The sequence below is a fragment of the Macrobrachium nipponense genome, chromosome 15 (genome assembly GCF_015104395.2).
Source record: "Macrobrachium nipponense isolate FS-2020 chromosome 15, ASM1510439v2, whole genome shotgun sequence".
Lineage (NCBI taxonomy): Eukaryota > Metazoa > Arthropoda > Malacostraca > Decapoda > Palaemonidae > Macrobrachium > Macrobrachium nipponense.
Window position 1 is genome coordinate 27839932 of NC_087208.1, and position 26183 is coordinate 27866114.

The window sequence follows — 26183 nt, forward strand, 5'->3', positions numbered from 1 at the left end:
GATTATTTATATTGTACGTGACATTTAAATGACATTGGTTCTGTAATTACAGAAAAAGGACAGGCTGAAGTCGTGTGTCATGTTTTGAGATATAGACTTAAAAGGTCTAGTAACCTGACATGTGTAGATGTATCACTGTGTTATTTGAACTAAGCTTCAGTGCTACTGAGCTCTTGTTGAGTGCTGTTGTGTAGTGTTGTTGGCGAATATAGGCCATTAATCAATTTTGATAGTACTTTTTCAATAAAATGTATTGTAATTTATTATAATAAACATTGGATTGTGGTGACCAAATACGAATCTTGTGCTGCAGTGTGTGTGGGGATGGTTGTGAGAATTACCCATAGCTGCAAAACTGCAGTGAATTTTGATAGATATCATAGCTATACCTAGCTTTATATAAAATATCAAAATACTTGGCTTTTTTGTGACATTCATAGTTCATTTGTCAGCTTAGTATTTCCTTTAGAGCCACATATTGTTAGTTGTCTTATGAAAACAGTTAATTTGCAACTGGTCCCCTACTTACAAAGTCAAGTGCAGGATTGTCATCAGTTTATCATTTACATTTCATTTCTCATTTTTCCATCTAGCCATACTTTCATTTCAGCGCTGAATGATCTTATAGGTCCTAGTGCTTGGGCTATGCCCTAAATTCCATAATCCATCCATTCATCCTACTTACAATGTTGTTCTTTGGTTGATTTACCTTTGGATGCTGAAGAGCTTGCAATGCCTTCAAAATTGCTCTGTTAAGGTGTTGGGATATTTCCATATTAACTCTTATTTCTAAAAACTTGCTGTTGTGAGGTCTATGAGTCTGTTTATTTTATTAAGAAATTATTGCTGGAATGTCATCAATTTTTTACCCTTCTGCAGTACCTACTTTCAATCTGTGCTTTGTATCTCAAAAACTACACTTATTTTCCATAAATCATAAATAAGTATCATTAAACTGTTCACCCTCTTCTTTAATACATATTTGTAAATTATGTAAATAATTGACACAAAGATGGTAAAAATGAAAGCATTTTGTATCTTGTAAATTACATATGATTGGTTTATGTTGCACCAAGCAAAAACTTCTTTCAGTTTTCTTCTGAAGATGGAAAAAGATACCCACAAGATTACTGACTATAACTTATTTACTTGTAAGTATTTACATAGTATTTTACTCAACACTCAAGAACACAAAAGTACTTTTAGGCCCTATCTGTGGCCCTTTCTCAAGAGATGTGTAGGTGTTCAGACTGGGTTAATGCCCAGCAGTGTTCAGGAACTTCTTGTTGAGCTGGTGATGGCTGTCCTGGTTTCCATTCTCTTGAGAGTTGTTAATCCCCAATTGTTGCTCTGATATCCTGAGCTGATGGTCAATGGGTTTAACCCTTGTGGTAAGTGAGTGGTCACTATCGGTCTGTTGGGCGGAAAACCTGATCTCCAGGTCAGCTTCTTTTATTAATAAAGCTCAGCTTATGGGATCTTCTTAGGTGAAACATCAGAAAATTCCATAAGCCGAGGTTTCACCTAAGAAGATCCCATAAGCCGAGCTTTAATATTAAAAGCAGCTAAGATTAATACTTTTGACCTGGAGATTAGGTTTTCTGCCCAACAGACCGATGGCGACCACTCACTTACCACAAAGGTTAATCCCATTGACCATCAGCTCAGGATGTCAAGAGCAACAATAAGTGATTAACAACTCTCAAGAGAATGGAAACCAGGACAGCCATCACATAAATGACAGCTCAACAAGAAGATCCAGAAGACTGCTGGGCCTTAACCCAGTCTGACCACCTACACATCTCTTGAGAAAGGGCCACAGATAGGACCTGAAAGTACTCGAGTGTTGAGTAAAATACTATGTAAATACTTAGAAGTAAACAAGTTATACTCAGTAATCATGTGGGTTTCTTTTCCCATTGGTTTATGTGTAAACAAATCCATTCACCACTGATTTGTTCTTCATGAGTGTGATTAGAGCCAATTCCTTTCAATCAATGTTATTTAAAAGCCTCACCAAATTTTCACCAAGTTGTTAAATCAATAATATAGTAAGTGGCAAGTTTGGTGTTTGATTATCAACTTAGACTATTGCAAAGTTGTGATTATGTTACAAATGGTACAAAATTTTTCAGAAGTTGATCTTATATGTTTATGGTTTAGGTATGAAGAAGCCGTGGAAGGGTCCTCTTGGGTTATATCTGGCAAGTGCCGCTGGTGGGCTGGCAGTCAGTGGGTGCCAGCCTCTCTGGAACTAACCATGGTCGGCTCACGCAGGTCACAAGTTCAAGATGCAACCTTGGTTGTGCAGTATACTCTAGGTTCAAATAAGATGGTTTGTATTTGACAGTTTGAATTTCCCTGACAGTTGAGAGTTTCAACTCTGTGGTTTGATTAAATTTTTTTTTATAATAATTGTATTTTATAAGCTACTTGGTACTAAGGGTGGGTTTTACATTCTGAAGCCATGTTCAAATTGTGTACAGTGGTCCCCCTGTATTCGCGGGGGATGTGTAATAGACCCACCACCCCTCTGCGAATAGTTAAAACCCACAAATAGTGGGAACCCCTCTAAAAATGCTTAAAATGGCCTATTTTGTTAGTTTAAACTCAAGAAAACCCACTAAAAATTTTTATACCTGGTTTTTTTAATAGTTTTATCACAAAAAGTGCATTTCATGATGAAATAAAAAAAACAGGGATTTGTGGACATTTCTCATAGAAAAATACCGTGAATAGGCAAATTTCCCACGAATAATTGGGGGGATATCTTCCAGAGAGAAATCCGCGAATGCACGAGTCCACGAATCCCGAGAACGCGAATACGGGGGCCCCGCTGTAATATTAAAGGAGTCTGTTTTATATTGCTGATTTTATTTTCATAATGCACTGAATGGGCTTTCAATTTTGCTTTGTGAAAGTGATGTTTCATAAGAGAGACAATATTTGAAAGTTATTACTATAGAGAAAAACATAAGCTGATTATCACTGTTAATGAAGAAAACTTTTAATCTTCATACAGATAAGGATTGCATAAAATGACTGCTTCAGTTTTATTTCGAACATGAATGTTAACTTATACTATAGTCTACGGTGATGTACTGTGTATTACTGAGCTCATTCCAGTAATTAGATTATTTAATAAGTTGCAGAATTCTGTGTAGCAGATTGCCTTAGTTATAAAGTAATTTATGCTATTCCTTGAATGTTAGGGATTTCTTATGTGTTATCAAAATTAATTGTGTGTGAATTGCAAAGTTAAAGATTTTAATGAGAAGTAGAAGCTTTTAGTCTGAAAAGTAGAAGATACAAGTCTCAAGATCCAAGATAGACACTCTTCAGTGTGATAGCAACAACACCATGGTCATCAAAAGGTCCGATTGTCCTTTCAAGCAGACAGAACATTCAGTACAGTGGCCAACCAGATATCCCAAGCAAGATGGATGTACTTGCAACAATTATTCTCTGAAGTCAGGAGATAAGGACAGTTGATTTTGGCACCTTGACTTCCGGAAATTCATTCAACCTCCGAAGAAGTTTGATCTTAGTCCTTCTTTTCTCGTCTTACTGAAGCTGGTACTGTTCTGTTTTGTCTTCTCTCACCTTTGAATAAAGTAAGACAACTTTGGTATCCATTGGTATCCATTTACATCTGGAAGCTTATGCATTTCGTCATTCTACATATTTCGAAGGTGATCAGTGAGATGGATCCTGTGGCACCAATGACAACATGATGTCTATGTTGCCTCTGTAAAGACTAGTTTTGAATTGCCCGAGAAACAGTGTCCAAATTGTCATTTCTCTGACTAGTGATACGATTACATGAGTGACCCTGCAACTTCCTGGTGGACATCAGTATATTTTGGGCCAGATCTTTCGAGGCCAGGGTAATTGGTCTGTCCATCACATTAAGGAAGAACCCTTCAGTCAAGCACTAAGATGGAATGTAATCTTTGAGATGACATTCATCTCCTTTTACCTTGGGATATTGCCCATAGGTCCTTGGACTCCTTTTCCTTGGATCCTATGGTGGATGCTCAACAAGTCCTGTAGTTCACCCCAGCTCTTGAGGGGCAGGTTGATTATATATCAGTTTAGTTGGTGTTATTTTATTTTTATTTTTTGTATTGGTGAAATGTATGGAAATATGTGTTTGACATTACATACAAGATGGCAGTGGCATGGTGTGGAAAAGCAAACAATAACAGAACGTGCAGAAGAGGACTCATGGAACTGGTGTTTGGTAGGGTAGGAGAGATCCCTCTGTCTCATAGGAGTTTGTGGGTCGTAAATCATGTTGTGGTGTTGTTCTTTAAGCTGGAGTATACTGGGATTGAGGAATGTGAACAGGTGGGTAGATTGCACATTTGTGTCATATAGGGAAGATTAGGCTAGGAAAATATTCAAACAGGTTGCATCTTGCCTAAGATGTGCACCTACAAGGGGAAGGTGTATGTGGACTGGCCACCTCCCTTTCTCTTGTATTCTTTCCTCTTCCAGTGGACAGAGGAACAGTGAACAAACTGTCACTTGCTGGAGTAGCATGCATGTAAATGATTGTGCATCCTATCTATAATCTAGCTCTGTTTGGATTAGTAGATGCAAGTCCTTTCTTCTCTCTAGCAAGGGGAGAGAGCGACTGACTTTGAGCAAACCAATTGGTTATTCTTAGCTTTTTAGTTTTTGACACTGTGGGATCATCCAATCCTTCTTGAATCAAGGATATTACATTCCTTTAATTCAAAATGCCCAAAAACTTGACGATTGAACATTTCTCTTTCATGGCGAGAAAGAGAGTACCCAGGTAAGCTGAACTACCAGTCAGTTCAGAGATTTACTCGGAATTGTCCCTCCAAAAGTAAGTCTCCCATGTGTAAAGACTGAGGGTTTGTGTTCATTTAGGAACAAATGACAAATTTTTAAAGTATTTTGTATTTTTCCTATCACAAACCTGAGGTCATCACATAAATGGTCCACCTCTCATTCTCTTACTTAGGCCAAAAGGTAAACTGTGTAGAATTGAGTGCACACCAACTTGGTGGGCAGTACTTTGCCCCCAACATCAGTAGCTGTTACCACAACCAGTGACGTGTGGATCCGTCTTAGCCGAAACCAAAAAACCAGAACACGGAAAACCTGCAGTTCTGGGGCACACACGTTGACGAGGCCAAGAAGGAGCAGAAGAAGCCATAATAACAGCACACACACACACTCAAACACAAGCGAAAACGGGCAATGAACCGGGTAAAGGCTGAGAGAGGTCAACCACAACTCTTGTTCAGGTGGTTTTAAGAAAGACTGACGCTGTGGCATGGGTGCATGGTCCTTGACCACTCTTCACCCGATATAAGCACGCATTGCCAGATCTCACAGGAATCCTTGCTTTCATATGCGATTTAACCGGATCCAGCTATGTGCTAGAAATATCCTATTGTTAAGACCGAAGGTTTGTAGCTATGAAAAATGCAAATTGTCTTAGATAATTTGTCATTTTACCTTTAGTAGATTGGGTCCCTGGAAATGCAGGTCAATGTAATATAGTAACAATAATTTTAAATATATTATGATAATGATCAGTATTATTTTAAAAGATTTCAACACATTTATCTATTTTCAGGAGGAATTCTCTTGTTGCACAATCATGATGATAATGCTGTGTATTGATCCTGCAGCTGCCCGCTCAGTAGTTGCCATATATCACCCAAATAAACCTTTACAGCCAAAGACACTCTTGTTTTCTGCAGAAACAGAAGCAGAGGAATGGTTAAACCATATATCAAGTGGTAAGTTTGATATGTCTTTTAATTTTGTACAAGCATTTTACCACTGATAAAGTTCCACTTGTGCAAGCATTTTACCAGTGATATAATAGATGGAACTGTGTGTGTATTATGAACTTCTTTTGAAGCACTGGCCAGGGAAACCAAGGCCATTATCTTTCTTCAGGCAATGCTCATTATCCACTCTCCCCTGTTCTGTATACTTTCTACCTGAACTCTCAACAGGTCTAGGCCTATCCCTTTTCTTGAATTATTTCCTAAGCCATTTTTCAGGTGTTTGTCTATATCTGAAGCTTTTATGACTAACCTCTCTTCATCCTTTCCCATCACATGTCCAGACAATCTCAGTCTTTGAGATGTAACTGTTTCCTGAAATGATATAGTTATGCATTTTTAAAGTATCCCTCATTGTGTGTCATTGTCCCAGTTTTTGAAGGCAGTATTGTCTCCCCATAATGCAGTTTTAGTCATCTTGACTTTCTTTTATTTTTGATAGGTATAGAATATTTTTACACATCATTTTTATTGTTGATTTTGAAAAAATAATAAGACGTCCATTTTATGTACTCTCATCAGTATTGAACTAACAGTGACATAAAATGCCATGATCAGGCAGGTATGGAAATTCACGAAAAACATTTTTTATGCTATATAAATGTTGATCTGGGGACATTTTTCCTTATGTCTGTGGGATTAGGGACTTCAAAAAATTGTTTATCACTTTTGGCATCCTCAAAGCTCTAGGCTCAGTTAGCTAAACTTTCTGTGTGATTTCACTCCCCCTTTCTGAAGGTTTAGATCCAATTTTTTTATCCAGTTGCTGTTTCAGCTACTCTTCCTCATCCTATTTGTGTGATATTCTACAGTCTGTCTCTTCTCCTGTCTGCTATGCTGAAGATTTAGCCCTCCCTATTTCTACCTGATTCATATCCCATTCCTAACTTGATTACATTATCTCAGATTTCTGTATCTTATCCGTTAATTTTGATATTTTGAGCTTAATGGAGTGGGAATTCCACAACTTTGTCAAATTCACTGCCTCCAAGACAATTTCTTTTTGTCTGTCTCCTTTTCTGTTGATAATTAAATTATTTTCTATTAGAATTTAATAAGTCTAAATTATTTTCTCTGAATTTAATAAGAGCCTAAATTATTTTCTATTAGAATTTGATAAGAGTCTATCACTTCTGTTAGTATTTTGGGTCTGTAGGGTTTTTGTAACTTGCTTTGGGAAAAACACTGCTCCAGTTTGCCAACCTCAATCAGAAGCATTGAATGTATTGTTGAAATGCAGTAAATTGTTTTTATAATCTCAGTAATTGAAGGTTTATGCTGGTCTTATCTTTGTTTAGAGTATTGCTCACATATTGGGGGGTGCCTTTCCTTTTGCCTTCTTAGGATTGATGCTATGGTAGTTTATTAAGTCAGTGAGCCAACTCTTAAATTTTTTTGTGATCCTTCGCCCCACTGTTGTAAGAGTGCTTCCTTCTCTCTCTTTATTGGTACTATTTCAGTTAATATTATGGTGATTTCAGGGGAAGAATTCCTCCTTCTCTCAATATTCTGGTGATTTCAGGGGGAGAATTCCTCTTCCTCTCAAGTGGTCCTGTAGTGCCTGCAAGGCTAGCTGTTCTCACATTTGCTCAGTGGAAATTGGTAACTTGAGATGGTTTCTTTCCTTGTAAAGCCAGGCTTTAGAATTCTCTTCCTGGTCCAGGTTTTTTCTTGATTCTATTGCTTCCTCTTTATTTAAGCCTCACATTTCTTTCTCCTCATTTCTTTTCCCACGTAAACCTTTACCCCTTGAAAATACATGTGCATAGGTTCTTTTCTGTCCTTCAACAAATATAAAGACTATTTGAATTTTGCTCAATGAAATTCTGTCATTTCTGGTGTTTCTAAAACAGAAGATGAAGCTTAAACTCTTTGAAATTAATTTTTAAGTAGATTTGCATGATAAGTGGACTTTATGAAAACATTTGTTTAATTTTTAAGTAGATTTGCATGATAAGCATACTTTATGAAAAGCTTTGTTAGCTGCATTTCTTAGAATTTTTACTGTGCTTATTGCAGCTTGCAACCAGTTTCGAGGTTTACTAGATCGCCCATCGCCATATTCTGTTTGGGGTGTAACGACTCAGGGCGATGTGTTTGTTCATGACTGCTCAGTCACAGAGGAAGAAGTAAGTCTTGTTTAAGGTCCTGCTTTTCTCTTTGCAATCTTTGATTCTTAATAGACCCTTTTGAACATTTACTTTTGCTCTTGTAACCTTACTGTTGATCACATTTATTCTCAACTTTCTTTTGTGAACACTTTCAAACTCTTTTATTTGTGTTTTAGGTTTTCTTTGCTATCCCTAATTAGCATTATCATTTGCAAGCATTGTCCATTCCACAATGTCACTTTCTTATTCACCTATTCTAACACATGTTTTGCCTCTATTTCAAAATCATTGACTAGATCCTCTGTATTAAAGTTTCTCAATATCTTTCCACATTACCTTCTGTCAGTTCTGTCACAACCCTTTTTATTTTAAGGTATTGTGTTCCACATACATTTTTCATTTTACTCTCAAATATCTCGCCTAACTTTCATAATTAATATTTCATCCATATAACTTCTTTCTTGTTTTAAAACCACACTTCCCCTAGCAATACCTTTGTTGTTTGTCTTTCTCAAGCAAAATCCTTCCATACATCATCTCTGGTATAGTAGTAAGTAATGATTCTTACAATTGCCTCCATCACCTTTACCGTACACAGCAGAACAAGTATTCCTCTCTCCCATTCTTTCAGAAGCTTCTTTCACCTAGACACTCACTGGAAAACTTGGTCATCCATTTACTCACGCTATCTGGTATCCTTCCATTCTGCAACCTTTTAAAGCAAAGCAGAATTATATAGATGAAGTATAAAGACAAACAATAGAAAATTGCAAAAAATCTAAGGAAAGAGTATATTCAACACAAGTTTGTACAGTAATCAGTAATATTAATTGGCTTCCAGTATTTTGTGGCAAGATGTTAAATTCTGTTTCCAATGATTGTACAACACTGTATTCTGTTGCTGTAGCTCTTGTTGCAAGAATGTATTCCTATATTAGAGGTTTCATATGGCTTTGCAGAAATTGGATGAAGATTCAGAATTATAGGCTTGAATACACAGATAACAAATTAAATTCCTTCTTCAGTAGCACAAAAGCTGACCTAGATGAAGTAAATAACCAGTAGCTTTTAATACAGAAAAAGTTTTCAAGATAATGTGTTCAAAAGTGTAAAGCTTCTTGAAATTAACTTTGCCATAGCAGAGCTGTATGTTTGAGAAGTTCATATGACTTCCATTTTGGATTTGACCAGGAACTGACAAGGTCAGATTTTTTTAATCAGAATTTCCTGTGATTTTGGTATTTCTGTTTATTAGTTTATAAATTGTTAACAATATATTATTTTCTTGTACTTTTCATACTATTTGTAATATTTATGCTTTCATGGATATTTAGTTAAATTTAATATTCTCTTCTTATACAGAGTTTTCAGTGATATTTGTTCAAATAAATGATTGATATTCAAAGCAGACATTGATTAAATTGGAAAATATTATACTTTACCATAGGAAAGACATATTTGTTCATATTCGAAACAAACCTTCGGTCTTAACATTAGGATTTACTAGCGCCAAGCTGGAAACCGGTAGAATTAAAATTAAACTTGTGGGAACCAGGGACTATTGGCATCCATACCAGGTCACAGGGCATGTATACCCAGAAGCTGGTTTTAGTTTGCCCGTTTTTATCCATTTCACTTTCACTTTTCTTATTAATTCTCTTTCTCTGAGTGTGCTCAGTGTGGGTGTGAGCTTTAAGAGTGTGTAAGTGGTGAGATGGAGTGTTTTGAATCGCCGTCAGGATCTTCTTCCGTTTGGAAGACAAGGGAAAGGAAATGCCCTGGAGTCAGTGGCTTTCCTTGTTCAAGAATTTTAACTTCGGTGTCGATGGATCCTCATCCAACGTGTAGTACGTGCAGGGAAAATGTATGTATAATTACTAATCCTTGTTCTGTTTGTCGTGGTTGGTCGGTGGAACAGTGGAGGAAGTTTTATGAGAAAGGCCAGTATAAAAGAAAGGAGTCGACGCCATCTTTGGATGACCAAGCGTTGCCGGCTTCTTTTGTATCGGCAATACACCAGACTGCTTCATATGTTTCGCCACCTGCCTTCGATTTGTCCCATACCTCTTCGGTTTCTCCTAGTGGTTTGTTTTCAGAAATGCCAGGAGGGGTTTTGGGTAATTTGCAGCATAATATTTACGCTCCTTTGTTCCCAGCAGGGAGGGGGGGAGCATCGCCATCTTTGTTCCAGGTGCCTGCTCCCGACTCAAACAGGATGGAAGGTACGTGGGCGGCGCTAGGCCTTCCAGGCGTACCAACCTTGGAAGGTTTGCTGTCGCATTATATGGCGTCACGGTTCCAGCAGAATGCGGCAGCGCTGAATATTCCTCATCCCCCGGGCTTGCACTTTATGGGAAATAATACCGCGGCTACGCCAACAACTTCATTGGTTACGGCGATGCAGAACATTGGGGGTAGTTTTGCTGCAAACGCAGGGATACCAGCAGCAGTAGCCCAGTCTCTCCCTACAAGATTGGTGACGTCACAACCGACGTCACAAACCGACATGGCAGACGCGATGACGTCACAGCCTAGTGCTTCTCAGTCTTCTTCGCTGCCTCCGGACTCAAATATGCTTTCTGACTCGGTAGTACACACTGTAATGAAGAAATTACAGGATCTAGAGAAGAAAATTAATAAGAAAGACAAAAAGAAAAGGCGTGGTTTGTCTTCTTCTTTGTCTTCTTCCTCTAGCTCGGCGTCATCTCTAAGTTCGATGACGTCACGGCGTGTACCAGTCAAGCGTTGGAGGATAGGGGATTTAGTGACTGATCCTCGGGCCAAGAGGAGAAGAGTGAATTCTTCTTCATCTTCGGGCCAGGACGGTCACATCCCAGTCACCAAGAAAGGCAAGAAGTCAGTGGATGGTAAGCTCAAAGCTAGAGGACGAAGCCATTTACGAGAGTCCGAATGAGTGAGTGAGTCGACGGCCGATGGGATAACGGGCAACGTGGAGTTGCCAGTAAAGACTATAAAGAGTCAAAGAAAATCTACAGTGTCGTTGGCGAAATCGGCGTTGGGGGCGAAAAGTGCAGCCAAGGATAGAGCACAGATACCGGTTTTGCCTGTAAGACCGTTTAAAATACAGAGAAAAGATGATAAGGCTCCTATTAAAAGGTCGAAGAATAGCGGGTTGGCAACCTCGTCTGATACGTTGGTGGAAGGCGTTGTCCGCCTAGATGAAGGATCAAGGTCGAATTCTCAGTGGTCATTGGAGACGATATTAATCGTCATGGAGAGGAAGTGAGCTCGGTTTTGAGAGAGCCTTCATCTTGGAGGTATAGGCAAGATTCTCTCTCTAGATCCGCGAGCAGAAAAGGAGTGAGGCGGTCTCGTTCTCCTGCTGACTGTTCAGGATCGAGCCGTCGGCAGTCAGCAGAGATCAAAGAGGCCGCGGCCGTAGGGGCAGGTGGCCACGGAGCACCTGGACATTTGTCAGGGGATAGGAGTGAGATAGCGTCTCCTGTGGCTGAGCACAGTACACTAGAACCGGAGGAAGGAGAGAACAAGAGTTTCTGGCTTAGTATGCCGAGGTGATTGATTTGATTTGTCAATTCAATAACCTTTCGAAGAGAACGGAAACACCGCCAGTATGCTTCCTCCGGGGATTGACATGGCGTTTGGTGTGAAAAGGATACCAAGGTGTCGTATGAATTGCCTTGTTCAAATCACGTGGAGTCCGTTTTACAACACGTAACGTACGGATTGCGGGAAGGGATAATTCTTTAAGATCAAATAGATCGTTTAAGTTTATCCTTCCTCCAATGATGAAACATAGAAAATATTATATGACACCAACGGTTCCTTTACTGTCTAGACAAATTAACCCAAATGTGGTAAGGTTAAGGCCTGGATTAACCTTAGATCAAGTGAAAATGGAATGCCCTTCGATGACTTGCCAAGAGGCTGCTATGTTAAAAGCAACAGCTTCTTCTGTCTTTCAGACTGCTTCTTGGCTGGATCTTTGGTCGACAGCAGTTGCGAAGATTGCAATCTCAGAAGTGACGAGGAAGGTAGTGGATGAATCAATGTTCATTAGATTACTACAATCAGGTGCCAAAGCAATTGCGTACTTGACAAATTTAAGTGCCAATGTTTGGGCAAATATCCTGTTAATGAGGTGGGATGCAGCTTTGGCTAGAATAAGTCGCACCGTTGATTTGGATTCCCTTCTAGCAATGAGGAATGGGAATATCTTAGAGTCGCAATTGCTGTTGCCTGATGCCATACTAGAAGAGGCTATAGATAGAAGAAGGATGGACACTAACGATAGATTGGTATAGCAGGCAGTTAGGAAAACATCTAGCAGTCGGGCTAATCTATGGAGGTAAGGCAGCAGCAAATACCTCGGAAGAAGCCAGTGAGGCATAACATCCCTAATAGAGCAACAAGACCCTCTTCCCCAAAGAAGTTAACTCATCGGCCCTTTCACAATAGAAATAACAGAGGAAGGGGGATTAGGGGAAGAGGAAGGGGCTCAAGACGATAGGATAGGCGCCTCTCATCACTCAGCCACACCAGTGGGAGGTTGCCTGGCAAATCACTGGAGGGTGTGGCAGGAACTGGGAGCAGAGCAGTATCCCCACCCCTGACAGAACAGCCATTGCCTCACCTCGCTTATGCTCAAGAACCTCAGAAGGCTTTTATTCTGCAAGAGGAAGTGAAGAAGATGATGGAAAAAGGGGCTGTGGAACAAGTATCCATTCCATCAAAGGGGTTTTACAGCAGGATTTTCCTTGTACCCAAAGCCAGTGGGGACTGGAGGACAGTAATAGACCTGTCAACTTTGAATCTGTTTATAAGAAAAACCAGATTCAAAATGGAAACTCCAAGGACTTTATGCTGACAATCGACTTGAAAGACGCATACTTTCAGATCCCAGTCCATCAGTCTTCCAGGAAATTTCTCCGCTTCAGTCTTGCAGAGAAAGTTTTAGAGTTCAAAGTTCTGTGCTTTGGATTGACAACATCTCCTCAAGTTTTTACAAGAGTGTTCACTCTCGTGTCGACATGGGCGCATGCTCAGGGGATCAGGCTAATAAGATATCTAGACAATTGGCTGGTGATAGCAAAGTCCAGAGACAAATTACTCAGGGACAGGGTGACCCTTCTACGGTTTTGTCACAGCTTAAGCATTGTGATAAATCAGGAGAAGTTGCAGTTGGATCCAAGTCAATGGCTGGTGTATCTGGGAATGGTTATAGACACAATAAAAGCCAAAGTATTCCTGACAGACCAGAGAGTAGTGAAATGCAAACAAGTCGTGAATGCCTTTCTGGAAAAACAAACACAGCCAGCAAAACAGTGGCAGGTAGTACTGGGAGTTCTAACTTCCTTGGAGAAGCTAGTACCACAAGGGAGGTTACACCTTCGATCTCTACAATGGAGGATGAAGGAGTTCTGGTCACCGATAGTAGATCACCCGTACGAGCAGATTCCCTTGTTGGCAGAAGTGAGGAAAGACTTGCTGGGGTGGGTGAAGGACCCACCTCCTGCTGTTCTCAGATGCGTCACTAGAAGGTTGGGGAGTGCATATGGAGGAGCTGATGGTTTCAGCAAAATGGAGCGGCGAGGACAGAAAACTCCATATAAACGTGCGGGAGTTAAAAGCAGCATTTTTAGCACTGCAGGAATTCCAGGAGAGGGTGCAGGGGCATTCAGTGGTTTTGATGTCAGAAACCACCACAGTAGTAGCTTGCATAAACAAACAAGGAGGTCTAGTGTCTCGACAGTTACATGTGATGACAGTTCAACTTCATCAGTGGGCTGTAGAGAACGTAGTAGACATCAAGGCCAGATATATTCTGGGAAAAAGAAACATAGTGGCCGACAAGTTGAGCCGCAGGGATCAAATCCTGGGAATGGAATGGTCCTTGCACCAACAAGTAGTGGACAGAATGCTCAGGTTGTGGGAAAGGCTGATCATAGACCTATTCGCAACCAGGTACAACAAAAAGTTGGGAGTGTATTGTTCGGTAGTCCCGGACGTAGAGGCAGTAGCAGAAGATGCGCTATAACAGCCATGGGACAATCTGGACGTCTACGCATTTCCTCCATTTTGTCTAATCCGTCAGGTTCTGAACAGGGTAATGCGGTCTCAGAACCTCAGAATGACTCTGATAGCTCTGTTATGGCCAAAGGCAGAATGGTCTCTGGACCTCTTGGAACTCCTGATAGATGTGCCGAGAGAGTTACCCCCATGGAACAACCTGCTATGTCAGCCACCCGTGGAGAGGTACCACCGGTCGGTGAAGTCCCTATCACTTCACGGGTGGAGACTGTCGAGTATCTCTTGCGAGCGAGAGGGTTTTTGCAGACTTTCTGATATATCTCAGGACAGAAAGGCATATGTCTATATCTGCGGTGAAGGAGTACAGGGCTGCTCAAGCCTCAGTCTTACGCATGAAAGGCGTGGACGTTTCATCTTCATGGGAGTTGGCCATGTTGATGAAGAGCTTTGAGCAGTCATGTTCACCAAAGGAACTGAAAGCCCCAGATTGGGATTTGACCATGGTACTGAGTAGTCTGACAAAACCCCCCTACGAACCACTAATGCAGTCAATAGATAGGAGCCTGACCCTGAAGACAGTCTTCTTATTGGGCCTAGCTTCAACCAAAAGGGTGGGGGAACTACATGGCCTGTCATATATTGTAAGCACTCGAGAGGTTGGAAGTGAATAGCATTCGAGTTTGTGCCAGAATTCGTGGCCAAAACTCAAAACCCATCAATAGTGGACAGCAGATTTGACTTTTTTTCCATACCTTCTCTGGCAGATTTTGTAGATCATGACAAAGATGAGATGCTTCTGTGTCCCGTCAGGGTAACAAGAGAGTACTTAAGGAGGACAAGGCACCTCAGGCCAGGGTGCAGGAGGTTGTTCGTAAATACAGGACGGAACAAAAAGGAAGTGTCCAGGAATACAATATCGTTTTGGCTAAGAGAAACGATCAGGAATGCCTACATGACAGAAGACAGGGTGTCATATTGCCAGGAGAGGGTTAGGGCTCATGACATTAGAGGCTTGAGTGCTTTGGCATTCAAGAAGAATATGTCTGTGGAGAGAATTCTGAAAGCTGGTGTTTGGAAATGCCAAACAACTTTCACTTCCTTTTATTTAAAAGACGTTGCCCATAGATCCTTGGATACCTTTTCCATGGGTCCAGTGGTGGCGGCCCAACAAGTGGTATAGCTCATCCAGTACCCCTGGCGGGTCAGTTTGTGTCTAGTCTGAGATGAAGGTATGAAAGTAGAATGAATGGGATGACTGGTCTTTTTTCTTTACTACTTTCTTTCTACTCCTTTACCTACGGGCAGTATGGAGAGTACCATCATGAGCCGGAACTGACTAGATGCAGGTGAGGTGGTCAGCCATACTGTAAAGTTATGTTAGAGAATAGTATACTTTTCAGTAGCAACACACCCCTCTCGGTAATAAGGTAGGGAGGGGTGATGGTAGATCCAGATACAAGGGACAAGAGTGGTTTATGAGAATGGGGGGTCCTCTATTTTCCCATAGTTTATAAACCATGGCATGATACCAGCACCCAGTGAGAGAAACCAATAGATTTCCTTATATCTTTGGTTTAAGGTTTTATAGTCCATTCTCTTAGAATACTCCTAATATTCGGAAATGGATATAGGTGGCAAACTCCCAGTCAGTTAGAGACTTGCCTCCCTCCAATAAGTAAGTCTATCTTAATGTTAAGACTGAAGGTTTGTTTTGTATATGAACAAATGACAAATTTGTAACTAATTTGTATTTTTCATAACTAACAAACCTGAGGTCTTAACATTAGGATTAACTAATGCCAAGCTGGAAACCGGTAGAATTAAAATTGAACTTGCGCGATACAGGGACTATTGGCATCTATGCCAGGTCACGGGGCATGTATACCCAGAATGCCCTCGGCGTCGTGTGACCGACCAGCCAGTTATACTTCTAACCCAGTTTAGACTGCTAGAGGGGTGGTTCGAGGTGGGCCTTTAACTGTTAAGACCTCAGGTTTGTTAGTTATGAAAAATACAAATTAGTTACAAATTTGTCATATTTAGATTTTTGTGCTCTCTTCAGCATATTGAATCACATTTAATGCTTATGTCATCATTCATTTCCAGTACATTTCTCTAGTTTTCCTCTGAACAGTACTGTATAGTCACTTGATATAGTCAGCAGTAGGAAATAGATATGTAACATTTAAATTTTCTGGAGTGTGTAGTTATGGTTGATAATGAAATTTTCATCTACTATTCAAGTTTCAAAAAAAAATGTGAAAATGCTTCATTGCTATGTGTATTTAAAATGTAATATTTTTTGTTGCTTGTGACTTTTTACCATTAGTATTTAATTTGCAATCGTTTGTCACTGATTTATTTTGTTACTTTTGTGACCTGTCTTAGATTTAGTAATTATCTGTTAACAGTTACGTGCGGAGTCGGTAGCAGCACACAAACAGCTCAGTGTTGGGACAGGAGCCACTCCGCTGACCCTCTTATTAGACAGAGGTTTCAGGCCTGGGTTCTTCATCACAGTCTCTGGCAAGATTCATGATAAAGCTGATCAGTAAGACAGAAGTTTTAATGTTTTGAGTATTCTTCTTTACTACTTCTTCCAAGGAGAATGTGCAATATTTCATTTGCCTTCAGCATTTGCATTTTTTTTGTGTGACTGGCTGTATTAAGTATATTATATATATAAAAAGACTTGAACCTAAAGTTTCATTAAATATAGAGAAAAACTCATTTATGACTTTGGGCAAAATATTCTCATGGTTGAACTAATGTTATTAATTGAAATTACAAAAAACTAAGTAATTATATACCTTGTTATGAATAAGATCGGTCCATTCACTTCTGTTGCTTATGTATACTGTAGTGCATAAATTTGCTTGAATGGCTGTAGACTTGGTACAACCATTTGTGGTCTGTTTGTTATTCAGTAGTGCAGTGATGTATTGACTTATGAATTATCATTTTGATTGGTAATAAATTAATTAAGTTATAACTAGTGTCAAACTATTGTGGTCTTGTATAGTGGTTAATGAATGTTACTTAATAATAATGTCCCAGGTGAACAATTTACTCTAATCCTACAGGTTCCATATCAACCTACAGTCATCACGAACAACTGATGCCAACATTGCTTTACATGTGAATCCTAGGTTTGCTTTTAAGGTATGTCTAAACCATTGTGTACTTTTTTCTTCATTTTTAATATTCTTCCTCATATTTCCTTCATTATTACTATCAGAATTATTTCTTTAGGGGAATTATTGCAGCTGGAGTTGGTTTTTGCAATGCATTTTACAGATTGTTTGCATTTATAGTCTGAATAAGCCACAATATCACACATAGCAGTATCAGTGATCTGTCTTTCTTTTTTATTTATCTGATGCATTTAATTCTCAACTGCTATGAAGTATGCATGTACTATTGTATTTAAAGAGAAAATAGTGAAGAGAAGGAAGTGGAACACCATGTTGTGGTGGAAGGCATAGAAGAGATAGAAACTTTCTATACCTTTTTTGGGATACTGAGGATAATGACCATAAAGAAATGTTGTTATGCCCTGTCAGGGTACTGCGTTCTTATGAACTCGACATCTCAGACCTAGATGTTGATGTGTCCAAGAATACAATATCGTTTGGTTAAGGGAAACAATCAGGAATGTGTATTTGACAGAATCTGGAAGTTCAAATAATATTGTGAGAACTAGAGCACATGACATCAGGGGTCTGAGCTCCTCTTTGGCATACAAGAAGAGTATGTCTGCTCAGAGAATTTTGAAAGCTGGTGTTTGGCTACATCAAACCACTTTTACTTCCTTTTACTAGGAGGATGTTGCCCATAGGTTCTTGGACAATTTTTCCTTGGGTTCAATGGTGGCTGCTCAATAGGTTTTGTTGCTTACCCAATACCCTTGGCAGGTCAGTTTGTGTCTAGTCTAAGATGAAGGCATGAAAGTAGAGTGAATGAGATGACTGGTCTCTTTTCTTGCCTATGTTTTCTATATAGTACTTCTTTACCTATGGGCAGTAAGAAGAATAAACCTTCATAAACTGGAAAGGACTAGATACAGGTGAGTGAGACAGCCATGCTGTTAAGGTGATCAATAATGTAAGGTACTTTTCAGTAGCAACACATCCCTCTCTGCAGCAAGGAGAGAGAGGAGTGCTGATAAACCCGTATAACTGGATATTTTAGTCTGTTATGATTACAGATAGCTCTCCATCTTCCGCAAATTCAATGAACTTATGTATGTATGTATGTAGAGAGAGAGAGAGAGAGAGAGAGAGAGAGAGAGAGAGAGAGAGAGAGAGAGAGAGAGAGAGAGAGAGAGAGAGAGAGAGAGAAAGAAAGCTATTGTACCTATCCCATTAATTTTGCAATTGCATTATACGTACTTATAAGCTATCAAAATCTGGTTTAAGATTGGATGATAACTAAAGGTATTGCTTAGCATATGGATGGATACACATTGGCTTGTATACAGTAGGATTTTGAAGTCTTTTAGATCTCTTGTCTTAAAAATGTTAGGCTTATGTACTGTAGTGTATTCTCTGCTCTGAAGTTCAAATTTCTTGATTTCAAAAATAGACACTTAAGATGCTGAAATTTTATGTCAGTTTTGTGCAAGTCTTTTAAGTTAAGTGTAATTGCCGAAATTTATTCTACATATTAGGTTGCTCTTAGGAATAGTAATAGAAATTTTTCTTTCTTTTCAGACTGCTATTTTGAATAATAAAAAGAAAGGGATTTGGGGAACAGAAGAGAAGAGACCACTAATTAACTTGGCTCCTGGGTCTCACTGTGAAATATCAATCGTCTGTGATGATAAAGACTTTAAGGTATGCCTTTTTTTTTAAACTTATTACTAATAGAGCCCACATTTGTGGTCGTAGAGTACCTTAGACTTTTCAGTCTACTGTTTGTACATGAAACTTCCCTGCCAGATATATACTTAGCTATAGTCTCCGACGTTCCGACAGAATTTCAAATCTCGCGGCACACGCGACAGGTAGGTCAGGTGTTCTACCTTGCCGCTGGGTGGCGGGCGTATGAACCAATCTATCTCTCCAGCCAGAGTTTTTTTCTGTCGCTGAAGCGATAAACACTGTTGTCGTTTCATTCCGATAGATTCTTCATTTCTCGCTTGCCTGGAGATTGATTTGGACATTTTGGTGACGTATTCGCTCTATGTTGGCTTGGCATACGCTGATTGTGGACCGTTATTGACTTTGCGCTGGATTTTCCTGTAGAATGTCTGATTTTTGATTCTGTTTCCAAAACTCCGGTTTTGTTTAGAGTATGTTTGACCGATGGATGTAAGGTGAGGTTACCGAAAGCTGCGGTTGACCCTCACACTTTCTGTGTTAAATGTAGGGAGAATGAATGTTCGTTTAGTAACCCGTGTCAAGAGTGTGAGGTTTTGAACGAAGATTAATATAAGGCTCTTTCTTCTTATATTAGGAAACTTGAAAGGGATAGGGTACGTAAAGCTTCTTCAAGGAGTTCGAGCAGGTCGAGAATGAGTGAGAATGAAACTAACATTAATGTAGTTTTAGAACCTTCCTCCCAGGTCTCAGCTCCTGCTCCCCGCACCGAAGCCGTAGATTCGTCTTCGGAGGCGGCGGCCTCAAAAGCTTCCTTGGGTTCTAAGGAAGACAAGAATCTTCGTACTGATCAAGGTAAGAGTGTCAGTGATGATAAGTGCAGTGTACCCAGTGATGTGGAGGGTGCGTCTGACCGGCTCCTTAGTGCCTCCAGGCCTAGACCTTCTTCCAGACTCCCAGTTCCAGTGGAGGAGGAAAGTCGAAAGCCGCAGGAGGGCTAGGGAGAGCCCCCACCGGTCAGGCGTCCCCTCGGCAGATCCTGAAGTTCGCTCCCAGGCTGCCTTGGATCATAAGAAGAAGAATATTCTTCGTCAGTGTTTTTCGTCATCCTCTTCGCCTTCGCCGAAGCGTGGTTGGAGCTCTAAGGAGGCGTCACGCCCGTTGAAGAGGGCTGCGGAGGCTCCCTTCAGTACGTTAGCGTCCAGCCCAGAAGACTTTTCTGATGTAGCTTCCTTGCAAGCAAAGAAGCCTAGGAGATCCGGTGATCGCCCTCCTTCTCCCCGCGCCTCGCGCTGAGCTTGCTTCGGAAGAAGATCCTGGGGACTCTCCTTCTCGAGTGCTAGCGGGCCTACAAGCTCAGATCACAGCCTTGGCGGACTCCTTGGCATCGAGATCGCGTAGAAGGAAGGATTTGTCTCTCCCTATCAAGAGATCGAGGCGCGTTTCGTCGGAAGAGCGCTCTCCTTGTAATCGACGATCTCCTTCTTTTGAGGATACTTCTACACATCGTAACATTTCACGAGAGGAACACCACTCCCGCTCGGAGGTGTCGAGACGCCATTCGACGGATAGGCGCTCCTTGGACTATGAAGATATTTCCCCAAACATCGGATTCCTGCCTCGGGTAGACGCTCAGCCCCTTCTGTTTCTCCTTCTTCTAGAGTTCGTGCAAGAAGAGAGAGTCGCTCAGGTCATAGAAGACTTATTTCGTCGTCTCCGTCTCATCTTTCTTCTCCTCGTCTTCTCAGAGAACCTAGGGAATGCCCTTCTGAAAGTAGGCGCACTTCTCCTTCCGACTACTGTAGTCGGGCGTCGGTTAACGTGACTGGTAGGCGCTCATCGCATGGAGTTCGCTCCTCCCTGTAAGACATCAAGAGTCTAGTAGGAGCCCTGCTCCTGGTAAGCGTCATTCTTTTTAGTAGCTGTTCTCCTGGAGAAAGACACCTTGATCCTCGTTTGCTTCGTTCTCCTAGTAGGCGCTCTTCATTCTCGAGACTCCCTACTCCTGATCGGTCTCCTCTTGCTAGAAGTCAAGAACGCCTCAAGCGCCCTGATTCTGTTAGGCGCTTCGGGAGCCTACAGACGTTCTTCCCTTGGTAAGGACCAAGATCTCGCCGAACGCCCTGTTCCGTTTAAGCGCTCGGAGCGTAGCAGCCGCTCTCCGCTTCGTAGGCATCAAGAGCCTCTCAAGCGCCCTGCTCCTGAAAGGCGTCCTATTTTTAGCAACGTTTCGCCGCTTGGTAGGCGCCAGGATTCCACTAAGCGCCCTGTGACAGATAGGCGCTCGGCGCCTAGTAGCCGCTCTCCTCACGATCGGCGCCAGGATCTTAGCAGGCGCTCTCCCTCTCGTAGTTTCCCTAGGGATAGACGTGGTCTTTCTAGAGAAAGGAGTCCTTCCTCTTTTGCTGTTAAGAGTTTGTCTGGCATTTAGGAAGGAATGCGAGTTTAGACAAGAATTTTCGGATAAGCGTCCTTCTTTTACAAAACGCGTCGTTCTCCTGTACGCCTCTCTACTTTGGAATCTTCTCCTCATTCAAGACGCTTGTCTCCTTCATCGCACTGTACCCCAGCTAGGAAATCATCTAAGGATTCTCATAAGGATCCTCATCCCCGTTCTCCTCCTCAAGAAGACCAGGAAGCCTCTGAGGAAGAAACTAATACATCAGCACAGTTTCTTCGTACAAGAAGCTCACAGAGCTTCTCCTTCAGGAGTTCGGAGAGTCTTTGAGCCCTACTGCTGCTCCTTCTCCACACTCGTTGTTCTCCACAGTGAAAGCAACGAAAGGATCTTCGTGTGTGAGAATGAAACCGACTCTTTCTATGAAGAAAGCGCTCAAGAGTTTCGGTTCATGGATGCGTACTAAAGAAGAAGCGGGGAAAACTATGTTTGCCTTCCCTCCGTCGAAGCTTTCAGGACGGACAGGATTTTGGTATGAGACAGGAGAACCCTTGGGACTGGGCCTTCCGTCTTCAGCTGACGCAGATTTTTCAGCACTAGTAGACGCCACTAGAAGATCAGCTTTGAATTCGGCCAAAACTACGTGGGCAATGAATGAAATAGATCACATTCTAAAAGGCATTTTTAGAGTCTTGGTCCCTCGGAGTCCTAGCCAAGAAAACTCAAGGACCGGACACGTTTTCTCCGGAGGATTTGAATTGTGTCTTATCCTGTATGGATAAATCGGTGAGGGATGGGGCCAGCGAAATAGCTTCACTGTTTGGAGCAGGGGTCTTGAAGAAAAGATCAGTATTTTGCTCATTTTTAACAAAGTCTGTCTCACATGCTCAGAGATCGTCTTTGCTTTTTGACCCTCTCTCTACGCAGCTGTTTCCTAAACACCTGGTTCAAGACATTTCGAAGGCTCTCTCTGCCAAAGCTACGCAGGACCTTCTAGCGCAGTCTGCAAGGAAGCCGCGCCCTACCTTCCAGACTAAGACGAAGAAAGCTAAGCCGACCTCTCAGGAACCCTTTCGAGGGGCTTCTACCTCTAGATCCTCTTCGTTCAGAGGTCGGAAACCAAATAGAAGAGGGAGGACTTTTACGAAGTCAATCAAACCTCCCAAGTAAGACTCAAGTCCTTCAGACAACTGTAGGCGCCAGGCTTTTACAGTTTGCAGAAGTCTGGGCCCAGAAAGACGCAGATGCCTGGACCCTGTCAATTTTGAGGAAGGGCTATCTAATCCCGTTCTCTTCGAGGCCTCCCTTGACGAATACCCCGAGGGAGTTGACGGCCAGATACAGGGACCCCATCATGAATCAAGCCCTCGACTAGCGGTAGATCAGATGCTGGAAAAGGAGGCGATCGAACTAGTGGCAGATCATCTTTCGGCAGGCTTTTACAACCGCCTGTTCCTAGTTCCGAAATCCTCAGGGGGATGGAGACCGGTGTTGGATGTAAGCGCCCTGAACTTCTTCGTCGAAAAGAAGAAGTTCACGATGGAGACCACTGCCTCGGTGTTAGCAGCACTCCGTCCAGGGGACTGGATGGTGTCCTTGGACTTACAGGACGCTTACTTCCACGTACCAATCCATCCTTCCTCGAGGAAGTTTCTAAGATTCATGATGGGGGGAAGAGTCTTCCAATTCAGGGCCCTGTGTTTGGCCTCTTCACGGCCCCCCAAGTCTTTACGGCCATCATGAGGAATGTGGCACAATGGCTTCACCTAGAAGGGGTGAGGATTTCGCTCTATCTCGACGATTGGCTTATAAGGGCCATTCCAGAGATCGTTGTCTGAAGGACTTGAAGAAAACCCTGGATTTGACTTATTCCTTAGGACTTCTGGTCAATCTGCAGAAGTCAAGTCTGATTTCCACGCTCAAGAGTGCGTTTTATCTGGGGATCCAGATGAACTCTCTGAGTTTTCGGGCTTTTCCGTCACAGGAGAGGATAGCCCGGGACTCGAAAAAGTAACAACCTTCTTAGGGAAAGAAGTATGCACAGTGAGGGAGTGGATGAGTCTGCTGGGGACGCTCTCCTCACTGGAGCAATTTGTTTCCCTAGGAAGGTTGCACCTGAGACCGCTCCAATTCTTTTCTTCATCGGAATTGGAGTCGTCCTTCTCAGGATTTGAAGTTCTCCCTGTCAATTTCTCTTCAAATCAAGAAGGAGTTAGCATGGTGGGCGGATCCCGACAAGTTCTCGCAGGGACTGCCGCTTCAATCCCAGAACCCCAGCCTGGTGTTGTTCTCCGATGCGTCGGAAACAGGTTGGGGGGCGACTCTGGGAACCAAGGAGGTGTCAGGAACCTGGGTGGGGGACCAGTCTTCCTGGCACATCAACAGGAAAGAACTAATAGCCGTGTGGCTTGCTCTGAAGGAGTTCGAGTCAGATGTGACAGGAGCAGTTGTGCAAATAAACTCGGACAACACCACGGCTCTGGCATACATCAGGAAACAGGGGGGACGCATTCCTTCTCTCTGTACGAAACAGCAAGAGATCTTCTTCTGTGGACAGAAGAAAGGGGGATAAAACTTCTCACCAGATTCGTACAGGGAGAAAGGAATGTAAGGGCAGATCTCAGCGAGGAAAGATCAGGTCCTTCCCACAGAGTGGACTCTGCACCAAGATGTTTGCCAGAGCCTTTGGAAGTTGTGGGGCAGGCCTCTCTTAGACCTGTTTGCAACTTCAAAGAACAAAAGACTGGATCTGTATTGCTCGCCCATCTCGGATCCAGGAGCAATAGGGATAGACGCTCTCCTACTCGATTGGAAAGGACTCGATGTATACGCGTTTCCCCCCTTCAAGATTCTGGGGTTGACTTTAAAAAAGTTCGCAGAGTCAGATTCCGCGAGGATGACTTTGATAGCTCCCTTTTGGCCAGCACAAGATTGGTTCACAGAGGTGCTGGAATGGCTAGTGATTTTCCAAGATCGCTTCCTCTAAGGAGCGATCTACTCAGACAGCCCCACTTCGACAGGTACCACAAAACCTCCCCGCTCTCAGTCTGACTGGCTTCAGACTGTCCAGAAACTGGTCAGAGCGAAAGGCTTTTCGTCAGCAGCGGCTAAGGCAATCGCTAGAGCGAGGAGGTCTTCCACCTTACGAGTGTACAATCGAAGTGGGATGTCTTCAGAAGATGGTGCAAGAGGAATAACGTTTCCTCTTCCAGTACCTCTGTGAATCAAATTGCAGACTTCTTTTTATTCTTAAGACAAGAATGTGGCTTAGTCGTTTCGACGATTAAAGGCTATCGTAGTATGTTGGCGAATGTCTTCAGGCACACCGGGGCCTCAACTTATCGGAAGATAAGGACCTACAGGACCTTATTAGGTCTTTTGATACAAGAAAATGCAGTCTCCTAAGACACCTAGCTGGAATTTGGATGTAGTCCTTCAATTCCTTGGTCCTCTAGGTTTGAACCCCTAATTCAGCCTCATTCAGAGACCTTACCAGGAAGACTCTGTTTTTTGATGGCTCTAGCTTCCGCCAGAAGAGTGAGTGAGCTTCAGGCGATTGATGGTAATGTGGGTTTAAGGAGGACTCTCTCATTTGCTCTTTCCTTCCTGGTTTTCTTGCAAAGAATGAGAACCCATCAAGTCCATGGCCCAAGAACTTCGAGATTCGTGGTTTATCTTCTTTGGTAGGAGAAGAACCCGAGAGAACTCTTTGCCCAGTGAGAATGGTGAAATACTGCCTTAGAAGAAAAGAGCAACTGAAAGCCAACCGAGAGGTCCTGTGTGTTCAGTAAAAGAGCCTACTCGTCCATTGTCGAAGAACGCATTGTCCTTCTTCTTGAGAAGCCTCATCAAAGAAGCACACGGATCCTGCAGAGAAGAACATCTTAGGCTTCTTAAAGTGAAAGCACACGAAGTAAGAGCCATAGCAACTTCTCTTGCTTTCAACAAGAATATGTCCGTGCGAAATCTGATGGAGACAACATTCTGGAGATGTCAGTCAGTGTTCGCGAACCACTACTTACGTGATGTGAGAATCACTTACGAAAAATGCTTCGCCTTGGGCCCGTACGTATCTGCGGATTCAGTGCTGGGGCAGGGAGCTGGAACTCATCCTGTTTAGTAGTATAAATTTTTCCCCCTTGTATTTATTGTTGTTGGTTGCCTTAAAGAGGATGCATGAAGGCATCTCTTTAGGTCGTAATACTAATCTTTAGTAGTTTGGTTAGGTGGTCTGATGAGTGTGGCTCCTTGCAGTAGTAGTGGTTAGGACCTGTTAAGATAGGGACGAACTCCCTTTAACAGGATCCGACTTGGATTCTACCACACAAAGGGATCACATATCCCAGTGGTAGATCCGAGAGTCTTTCAGCATCAGGTCACGTCCTAGCTGTAGCTCTCCAGGCAACGCAGACTCAGAGACAATATCAATGAAGTCTTCTGCCTGAACAGGTAAGAACCAAGGTTATTTATATCCTACAACATCAGTTGTTTCTTATCTCTCCTTATTACTTTAGCTGTCTCTTACCCTCCACCAAGGGTGCCAATCAGCTAAGTATATATCTGGCAGGGAAGTTCATGTACAAAAATGATATTGTTAAACTACAATAAAGTTTTGTACATACTTACCTGGCAGATATATACGTCTAATGGCCCACCCAGCCCCCCCCCAGGAGAAAGGTGAAAAAAAAAAAAAAAAAAAAAAAATCTGGCTGGAGAGATAGATTGGTTCATACGCCCGCCACCCAGCGGCGGGTAAGGTAGACCACTTGACCTACCTGTCGTGTGTGCCGCGAGATTTGAAATTCTGTCGGAACGTCGGAGACTATAGCTAAGTATATATCTGCCAGGTAAGTATGTACAAACTTTATTGTAGTTTAACAATATCATTTTTGTTTAATAGACAAAATAAGAATAGTTATAACCCTCTGTATGCTCCTTGTAGGTTGGTCTGTTAGCTGCAAAAAATAGCCATGGTTGGGAGATGGAACCCATTACTTAAACTAAAAAGTAT

General features: G+C 42.0%; 1 protein-coding gene across 4 annotated transcripts in view; it reads left to right on the forward strand.

The window, feature by feature from the left end:
* LOC135227051 (tectonin beta-propeller repeat-containing protein 1-like) overlaps window positions 1–26183 on the forward strand; it is a 147124-nt gene that overhangs the window by 86507 nt on the left and 34434 nt on the right. For all 4 annotated transcript variants that reach the window (XM_064266858.1, XM_064266861.1, XM_064266860.1 and 1 more), the window contains 6 exons: window positions 2164–2335; window positions 5618–5783; window positions 7854–7963; window positions 16366–16505; window positions 17038–17116; window positions 18667–18789. In XM_064266858.1, the coding sequence (XP_064122928.1) occupies window positions 2164–2335; window positions 5618–5783; window positions 7854–7963; window positions 16366–16505; window positions 17038–17116; window positions 18667–18789 (790 nt within the window). The remainder of the gene's footprint in view (window positions 1–2163; window positions 2336–5617; window positions 5784–7853; window positions 7964–16365; window positions 16506–17037; window positions 17117–18666; window positions 18790–26183) is intronic.